Source organism: Oncorhynchus nerka, linkage group LG10 (genome assembly GCF_034236695.1).
Source record: "Oncorhynchus nerka isolate Pitt River linkage group LG10, Oner_Uvic_2.0, whole genome shotgun sequence".
Classification (NCBI taxonomy): Eukaryota; Metazoa; Chordata; class Actinopteri; order Salmoniformes; family Salmonidae; genus Oncorhynchus; species Oncorhynchus nerka.
In genome coordinates this window covers 51986209-51996311 of record NC_088405.1, presented here as the reverse complement: position 1 = coordinate 51996311, position 10103 = coordinate 51986209, and the positions used below count along the sequence as shown (strand labels likewise).

Here is a 10103-nt window from a genome sequence, read left to right as displayed (position 1 = left end):
GTTGGGGTCGTGACAGTTTTCAGATATCAAAATATCGGGGGTGACTACCTCATGAAGCTGGTTGAGAGAATGCCAAGAGTGTGCAAAGCTGTCATCAAGGCAAATGGTGGCTATTTGAAGAATCTCACATAGAAAATGTATTTTGATTTGTTTAACACTTTTGTTTACTACATGATTTTGGTTACTACATGTGGTATTTCATAGTTCTACAATGTAGAAAATAGTTTTAAAGAAAAACCCTTGAATGAGTAGTTGTCCAAACGTTTGACATGTACTGTGAGGAGAGTTGTGATGAAAACAGGAAGTTTCGGTACAATTTAATAAATGTCAACAGTGCCTGTAATCTGGCTACGCTGCCTTTTTTATTTGAACCTATCTGCTGGAATGAGGAGAAACACACTCAGCAGAGTGACGGGATATAGAAGCAGATCAATGTCCAAATCTACAACGTTTCCTCTGACTGGAGCGTCTCACGTTCCCACTGTGTGTGTGTGTGTGTAAAATGAATGAGTGTGTGAGGTCACCCAGGGGCAAGAGGAGCAACTGTGTAGGAGAGAGACTGGAGACTCTGAGTAGTATGTCTGTCTGTAAGGCAGCTGGCTCAACTTGTGGCCTGAGTCTGCGTGTATGTGTTAATGAGTATGGTTAAGGTCCTGGTAGCGGGATGTTACCGTCTTAATCCATAGACTTGCCCCCTACAGTGGGTTCAGTGTGAGGTGGGAGTGGTTGCCATGGCCTGTGTGATGCTGTTCCCGGAGTTTCCTGTGGAAGAATGACGGGAAGCAGACCGAATGCCCACATGGAAACTGGAGAGAAAAACATATTCGCCCACTGTATGAATGTATGGAAGTCGGCTGTGAAAAGCAGCTCCCTTCGAAAACAGTGAAGCTGCCCATTTTACATATGTGCAGCAGACACACACACTTCGTCCCGCAGAGCATACTGTTTAGGTGTGGCTTAAATTGTGAAAAGGCATCCTATTTACATCATGTTGCACACATTTCCTATCTATCGATAAGAAACTGGAAACCACACTACTGATTCATGCATATTTTATTCAAGAGTAAAAAATGTGATTTGTCCCATAGGGCATGCTTACCATGTGTATCATTTAGGAATTCAAATGCCAAAAATTAGTTTCACAGAAAATTACAAGAAAAATTGTCACAAGTTAAAATCCATGAAATTCCTTCTTCGAAATAAACCATGTCTAGACCAATCAAGGATCAGAAAACAGTGGAAGGGGGGACTGTAAGCTTAAATCGTTAGAATCATAGGAATATCATCAAGAACCTAATGAGAATATATATTTTTTCCTTTTAAAAGAAAGAGAGACACAGGATTTTCATTATGTCCAATTTGTTTACATTTGAACAAACCATGCGAGCATGCTTTGGTAGCCTGAATGTTGCTTATCACGGAGTAATATGTTCATTCAAACGATTGAATAACTTCTGTACACCAACAGAACAGAAAAAAACAAGGCTTCACACCTTAAAGAGAGCATCTGTGTCTGTAGAGCGAAACAATATAAAAATACAAAACCGTAATAAAATGTAAAATAATATTGATGAAAAAAAATGTACAAAAACAAATCAAAGGAAGCAAGAATGAAAAATGATATGTAAAAAAAACAAAATATCTTTGAAGAGGGAAAGAATTCAAGTCTACTCTATTGAAACATCACAATAAAAATTGTACATATCAATAAGGAACTTAATTGCATGCATTGATGCGTTCCATAACGTAGATGCTGTTAAAAATCATTGTCTTTGTTATTGTCCATCTTTATAATTAATTATATATATATATATAGATATAAGATTTTTTTTTTTTTACTGCGACAGCAGATTTGACATACCGTGTGCATTCTCTCTCTTTAGTTACAGGCAAGTGAAAAACAATCAGGTAGAAGGTAGGTGGAAGGTAGCTGGAACTGCAGCCCCTAAACATGAAAGACTGTGGCTTTGGTTGGTGGAGAGGCCACAGTCAAGCCCACGTTCCACCCCTACCCTCTGCAGGCTCATGGCGCCTTACCTCAAAATAAATCAAGAAATAAAAGTTCTCCGGTAAGATTGCATTGCAAGTAGTAAAATGTACATATTTTTTCTTCTCAAATGCCCTTTCTTACAAATAACATTCTCTTTTTGGATTTGTTTTTATTACTACTAGTAGCAAAACATGTTGAGTAGCGAGATTATTTCTGTTTGAGATGAGTTCATGAGTGAAACTTAATCAAAAATAGTCAAATGTGTGTGTGGCATGGGTCTCGTATCAGACCCTTTGAGGATGTAGCGGACATGGGAGAGAGTTCGGGACTCTAAACCCTGCCTACTCGGTCTGTGATTGGACTGAGAAAGGGACCGGCAGACACACCCACAGGACCACACCCCCTTGACCTCATCCCAACAAGTTCCATCCCGCCCCGCTCGCCTCCTCCATGTCCCTTCCCTAATCTCTGACCCCACTACCCCCTCCCAATCCACAGACCAAAGAGCGGGAAAACCTCCCCTTCTAAGCTCAGTTCCCCCTCCATGTGGTGACCTGGCGTCAAAAAATATACCACCTTACCCATTTGTACAAGAGACTTAACATTTGATTCATTTCTCTAATTGGATGTAGGAGCAGCAGCGGTAGATGCAGATGTGTTGTGTCTGTGTTTTGTTGTATCTTTATTCGGAGGCCTGATATCACGATTTGGCGATATCTTGTCGCACAGCGCAGCAGTAGCATGAGCTCTGGGGCGGGCCTCGGCATCACTGGACGTTGCTGTTGTCATTGTCATTGTCACTGTCTTCCGTGCCGTTGGCCTCGGACATGTTCATCTTGCCCATGGACTGTCCCACGTGGTTGACCCCGACTCTGCGGGGTGGCATGCGCTCGTTGATACGGTCTAGCCCCTTAGCTTCTTCGAAGCTGGCGATCTTATGCTGGGGAGAGAACCCACGGATGGCTGAGGGGTGGGACAGGTGGGAGGAGAGAGGGGGGGGGCACAGGGGATCAGAATCACTGTCTCATGACAGCATTCATAAATAATAAACCTGGATTTGAAATTCCTCTTTGTGTACGCTCATATGATACAAATATTATTGGGAAGTACCACACTGGGCCTCAACATAATAGAACATTACAATAGTTCAGTCCCTTAAACATAGCGTTCTCATGTCACACAGCAGTACAAGCTAGCATTGTGATTTCAAAGATCATTTGACACTCGTCTAGAGAGAACATCTGAACACAGCTTTGAGTAAGACAAAGATGATTAGAATAAGATTTAATTGTGGACAGAGTGATATCAGGACCCTTTGGGATGTTCACAGGCTCTTCTAAGAGAAACATCTGGGATAACGAGTCAACGACTCACCCAGCCACTCAGATAAACAACCATGGCTATAATAGCACCCTCGTGTCCTGTACTAGAATGACACCCTTGTCTACTACAATAGCACCCAGCACCCTCCTTTACTCAAATGGCATCCTCGTTTACTAGAATAGCACATTAGTTTATTAGAATGGCAGCCTCCTTTACTAAAATGGGACCCTTGTTTTCTACACTAGCACCCTCCTTTACTAAAATGGGACCCTTGTTTATCACTATAGCACCCTCCTGTACTTGAAGGGCACCCTTCTTTTACTGTTGTTATTATTATGCATCATGAAGCCAACGTGACATTACAATACCAGCTACATGGCATAAGCACGTCATACTACATACCAGTGGAGGCTGGTGAGGGGAGGACGGCCCATAATAATGTCTGGAATGGAGTCAATGGAATGGTATCAATCACATCAAAGACTTTGGTTTCCATGTGGTTGGTACCACTCCATTGACGCCATTCTAGACATTATTATGAGCCTTCCTCCCCTCACCAGCCTCCACTGCTACATACTTAGTCCTGGTAGTTCATCACAACTCTGCCGTGATGCAGGCAGTTGTTTAACTGCAGCTGTCAAATGGGTACTAAAGTGTCCAGAGACTCTATGGTTCACACAGATAGCATCACGCTCATGATATCATTCAGTTGACATCATGATGCACCTTAGGGCTCGCCTGTGTCCTGTTCTCCCTGCATGCGATGCATCTTTCAACCAGATGGGGGCGGAAGAGAAGCCAAATCCCCCAAAATAAAAAGAAGGAATCATGCCTGAGCATAAAAAGGCACCCGAAACCATCATGCATCTCTTGGTAGCACCTCACTTTGCATGGCTTAAATTACTTCCATACAAATCCATGTGTTTATATGTACCGGTATATTTGTTAATATATGTGCATTTGTATTTTTATGTAAGGTATCAAACTTGTGAAAAAGCTTTGTTTTTCATGAGCACACTATGTAATTATTGTTATATATCCTGGCCCTTATATCATAACTGATTATAGTTGAGATATCTTGTAATCAAGGTACTGCAAAGTTCCGTGCTACCCACTCTAAACCAACTGTCCCCCTGAGATGTTCGATGCAGGCTGAATATGAACTGCTATTGTCACCGATGGGTAGTTGACCCAATGCATGTCCTGCTGAAAGGGGTGGGGTGGGGGACGCAGCTTTACCTTCTCCGTCCTCAGTTTCTGTGTCGATGGCTTCGATGGCCTCGGTGGTGGCTGGGGGGAGGGGGAAAGGAGGGGAGCGAGTTACTTCTGACAAAGCCATGCAGAATGCAGCCCCCCCGGCGGTAGGTAGGCAGCTGGCCAGAGACCAGCGAGACACACATGTAACCCAGCAACACAGCCAGGCAGGCTGGATCAGCAGCCCACTCCAGTCTCTGTAGAACACAACAGACTGAGTGACCAAAGGACTGGGGAACACCCCAGGGCTGGGCTAGAGTGACTCTGGAGGCCCACAGACACCTCACCCAGCTTTTCAAAGAGCAACTCGATGGGAGTGAATACAGGTGAGATGACTGTCTCTCTCTCTCACTCTCTCTCTCTAGTGTCGAGCTATAGCTAAAGAGGGCAGAATCTGCAGTCCTCCAGAGTTACGGGTGGCTGCGCAAACCTGGGTCAGAAACAAAGGGACCAGAGGACGGATACGAAGACAAAGACCCAGGGAGAGATGGAGAGCGACGGAGACTGTGACAGAAAGAGAGTAAGAGTCACAGTGATAGAAAGAGGAACGGATAGACAGGTTGGGAAACGAGGAGAGGGCAGGCGGGACGGAGGGAGGATAGACAAAAACATGGCCTGGCTTGGGCCTGGTCCTCACCACTCTGCAGGGTCTGTTTTCCCCCAGAGAGCACCCCACTGGGCAGCATGCCAGTAGGCGTCAGGCCCTTCAGCGTCAACACGTTCTCACTCTCCTCCCTGCAGGACACACACAGGTCAGAGGGCATCCACAAAGATCACTCCTGTCGGCTTCTACTGTGTATATATATACTAAATTATAATAACTCTATATTCCGCATTAGAGATGTGTAACAGCTCATGTGAAGTGAGGTGAAGAACATTCTCACCGAAGCACTTTGAACATCGTGGCCATTTTCCCGATGGCGCGGATCTTGTTCCTGATGACCTCCTTCCGAGCTGCAGCTGCGTTGGCTAAGAGAGAGAGAACACTCATTTTCAGATCTCAGGAGTGAGTCTATGGGCCACATTGAAGTGATCCATTTAAATTCTTTACAGGTAATTCAAAAAGCCCCTCATAACAAACAAATACCCAGAGGACATTTAATATACTGTACACATACATTGTTTTTAAATTGTTTATCGGGATCTATGCCAGGGAGGGGAATGTGATACACTACAGCACGAATAGATTCTTAAAGGCCTAGTGCAGTCAAAAACTTGATTTGTCCTGTGTATTATATACTCTATCGTTCGAAGGTTTGGTATCACTTAAAAATGTTCTTATTTTTGAAAGAAAAGCACTTTTTTTTGGTCCGTTAAAATAATGTCAAATTGATCAGAAATACAGTGTAGACATTGTTAATGTTGGAAATGGCTATTGTAGCTGGAAATGGCGGATTTTAAATGAAATACATAGGCGTGCAGAGGCCCATTATCAGCAACCATCACTCCTGTGTTTCAACGGCATGTTGTGTCAGCTAATCCAAGTTTATCATTTTAAAAGGCTAATTGATCATTAGAAAACCCTTTTGCAACTATGTTAGCACAGCTGACAACTGTTGTTCTGATTAAAGAAGCAATAAAACTGGCCTTTAGACTAGTTGCGTATCTGGAGCATCAGCATTTGTGGGTTCGATTACAGGCTCAAAATAGCTAGAAACAAAGACCTTTCTTCTGAACTCGTCAGTCTATTGTTGTTCTGAGAAATGAAGGCTATTCCATGTGAGAAATTGCCAAGAAACTGAAGATCTCGTACAATGCTGTGTACTACTCCCTTCACAGAACAGCGCAAACTGTCTCTAACCAGAATAGAAAGAAGATTGGGAGGCCCCGGTGCACAACTGAGCAAGAGGACAAGTACATTAGAGTGTCTAGATTAAGAAACAAATGTCTCACAAGTCCTCAACTGGCAGCTTCATTAAATAGTACCCGCAAAACACCAGTCTTTACGTAACCCGTGAAGAGGCAACTCCGGGATGCTGGCCTTCTAGGCAGTTGCAAAGAAAAAGCCATATCTCAGACTGGATAATAAAAAGAAAAGATTAAGATGGGCAAAAGAACACAGACATTGGACAGAGGAACTCTGTCCCAATCCTATTTCTATTATGGTTAGAGACAGTTTGAGCTGTTCTGTGAAGGGAGTAGTACACAGCGTTGTACGAAATCTCACATTTAATAGCATTAATTTCTCAGAACAAGAATAGACTGACTAGTTTCAGAAGAAAGGTATTTGTTTCTGGCCATTTTGAGCCTGTAATCGAACCTACAAATGCTGATGCTCCAGATACTCAACTAGTCTAAAGGCCAGTTTTATTGCTTCTTTAATCAGAACAACATTTTTCTGCTGTGATGGTTGTTGATAATGGGCCTCTGCACGCCTATGTAGATATTCTATTAAAAAACAAAAATCAGCCATTTACAGCAACAATAGTCATTTACAACATTAACAATGTCTACACTGTATTTCTGATCAATATGATAATTTAATGGACACAAAAATAGCTGTTCTTTCAAAAACAAGGACATTTCTAGGTGACCCCAAACTTTTGAACGGTAGTGTATATATTTCCACACTCTGAGGTTGGATAATATAACTGTGAAAACTATGACAATGCTCTTTTAAGTGTAAGAGCTGTATGAAAAGACCACCTGAATTCAATTAAATTCCTTAATAGACCAATAAGAAAGAGTTCCAAACCTCTCTGCCAATAACAGCTAGTTCTCAGTTCTCCCCTCCCCACTCAGACCACTCCCAGACAGTCCTAGCAAAATTATTGCTTGAGAAATTGCTCTTTGCTAAGAAGCAATTTTCGTTTATTTTTGACCAGTAAGGTACTTAATTGTTACCCAGAAATTATTTGATATTGAGATTTATTTTTAAATTGCTGCATTGGACTCTTAACAGTACAGTATATGAGTGACTCACCATCAAGGATCTCTTGGTCGTCTCCGTCATTCATGAGCTCGTCGTCAGAGCAGATGCTCAACACATTCACCAGCATCTCTGTGACTGGACAAGGGTCAAAGGTTCTCAGATGAGGGTGCTGCCGCACATATTTCTTTATGATAAAATGTAGTAAGAGGGTAAGTATAGGAAGGACACAGTCATTGCATATCGTAGCAGTCTAAGAGCCTGCATGTGTCACGCTGAATGTTAGTCTATACTATCAAAATAAGATGATTCTGTAACACCAAACTTGGGGTCAGGAAAATAAATATACATTTTCCAAAAGTGATCCCCTGCATTTCTTTTTTTAGTGTGGCAATTTGGGGTTGTGTGCAGAAAAGGTTTGGGAACCCCTAACTTACCTCGGTGTGATGAACCAGTATTAAAACACCACTGTCATTACACTGATAAATGCGCTACTAATGAATAAGGAAAGGGTGGTAGTGGCACCTTTCTCCCCCACAAAGGGCAGGGACCAGGTGAACACGTCCATGAAGTTGGGCAGCCAGTAGGGATGAGGGGAGCAGTTGAACTGCCGGATGTTCATCACGTTGTTCTCATACTTCAGGACTGCAGCTGTGGAGGGGGAACAACTTGAGATGGTCCCGGTAAACATAAAACATTTCAGCATGGATACACACATTGCTACACAAAACATAGATGTGCAGAAACAACACAGTAAAAATGACCATCGGTGTGTTGAGTGATACATTGCTATAAAGCTCTGTATGTCTTCCAGGCTCACGGTTCAATATCACATTCTCCATGTTGAGGCCCCCCCCCCCCCCCCGTTCCTATGTCAATGACGCAGCGTTGCATGGAAACGCGTTCGAAATCCTGTCAATTCCCAAGACGGCATGGTTTTTTTCACCCCTCTCACACCAAGGTTTCATGCCTTCCGTTGCAGACAGAACACAAAGCATCTGATGTACTTCTTCTACCAGGGATATATATAGATATATATTCACAGAGATTGATTTTTTGATGTTTTGTTGTTGTCGCATGTATTTGAAACAGCAGCACCGGCTGATGCTAAGCAAGGATAATTATGACAATGCTTCCCTATGCTACTTCCACTATATACAGTATAAGCTTGATATAGGAGTTTTGTCTCTTGACAAATATGCTTTAGGAAGGAGCCTTTTTTTAACTAAAAGTTGTAACACAATCCACGACATCTAAAAACACACTTTCTTTGAATGACTGTATAAAACACCACCACAAGGAAAGACATCTAATAATCAAAAAATGAAACCAAGGGTAGAGCTCGTATAACACACTGGCTCTTCAGAGTGGCAAGGAGATACTAGGCTGGAGCAACATTCTTAGTCTGGTGGGGTTGCACATCCTGATATGTGTTTGCGTGTGAGTGAGAGCGAGACGGACACAGAAACTCAGGGACAGATAGAGGCAGAGAGAAACAGAGGCAGAGGAAGAGAGAGTGAGAGGGAAACAGAGGCAGAGAGGCACAGAAACAGACAGAGGCAGAGGAAGAGAAGAGTGAGAGGGAAACAGAGGCAGAGAGACACAGAAACAGGGACAGACAGAGACAGGCAGAGGCAGAGGAAGAGAAGAGTGAGAGGGAAACAGAGGCAGGGAGACACAGAAACACAGAGACAGACAGAGGCAGCGGGAGAGGCAGTGAGACCAGGGCAGACAGAGTGAGAGAGAAACAGAGGCACAGGAAGAAACAGAGACAGGCAGAGACCCATAGAGAGATGAGATGATCAACCACTAGGTGCCCCTCTTGAGCCCCAGAAATGCCGTGGAGAAACATTCTTAGTCTTGTGGGGGTGAACATCTTGATATGTGTTTGCGTGTGAGAGAGACGGACACAGAAACGCAGGGACAGACACAAAGAGACAGAGACATATAGAGGCAGAGTGAGAGGGAAACAGATGCAGAGAGACACAGATAGGTAGAGGAAGAGACAGAGTGAGAGGGAAACCGAGGCAGAGAGACAGAGACACAGACAGAGAGAGGCAGAGGAAGAGGGAAACAGAGGCAGAGAGACACAGAGACAGACAGAGAGACAGTGGCAGCGAGACAGAAACAGAGGCACAGGAAGAAACAGAGACAGGCAGAGACCCATAGAGAGATGAGATGATCAACCACTAGGTGCCCCTCTTGAGCCCCAGAAATGCCGTTGCAGTTCCATCAGGAGAGATAAAGCCACATGGAGATAGTCAGTCATACCGACAGTCCCTCCTACGCTCTCCCCATGTCCCACGATCCATCTCCACAAGCCACACATTGAACACCACCCACCAGCAAACACTTGCTCCAGCATAGATTCACTACAAATATTTACTGGTTCACATAGATTCACTACAAATATTTACTGGTTCACATAGATTCACTACAAATATTTACTGGTTCACATAGATTCATAAAGTAGCACCACAAATACATGGAGCAGATAGACTGACCTTTGTTGTTGTAAACATCAAGGTAGTTTGGCGCTGAGAAGATGGTGATTAGGGAGGGGAAGCCGGTGGTTTGGCTCTTCCGGTACATCCGGTAGCTATAGGGCACCACAGAGAGAGTGGGAGGTGTTTTCAGGTTGATAATCTGGATGAATCATCAATTGTG

At 43.5% G+C, this 10103-nt stretch overlaps 1 protein-coding gene across 2 annotated transcripts in view; it reads right to left on the bottom strand.

Annotated features, from left to right (window-relative positions):
• Positions 1-1035: 1035 nt before the first annotated feature.
• LOC115135519 (protein phosphatase 3 catalytic subunit alpha-like) overlaps positions 1036-10103 on the bottom strand; it is a 51726-nt gene continuing 42658 nt past the window's right edge. Inside the window, exons 8-14 of one of the 2 annotated variants that reach the window (XM_029670287.2) lie at positions 9941-10035; positions 7962-8087; positions 7491-7574; positions 5452-5536; positions 5205-5302; positions 4553-4603; positions 1036-2953 (exon numbers count right to left, since the gene is read on the bottom strand). In XM_029670287.2, coding sequence (XP_029526147.1) covers positions 2757-2953; positions 4553-4603; positions 5205-5302; positions 5452-5536; positions 7491-7574; positions 7962-8087; positions 9941-10035 — 736 coding nt within the window. In that variant the 3' untranslated portion in view covers positions 1036-2756. The remainder of the gene's footprint in view (positions 2954-4552; positions 4604-5204; positions 5303-5451; positions 5537-7490; positions 7575-7961; positions 8088-9940; positions 10036-10103) is intronic. The other variant, XM_029670288.2, reaches the window with a different exon arrangement.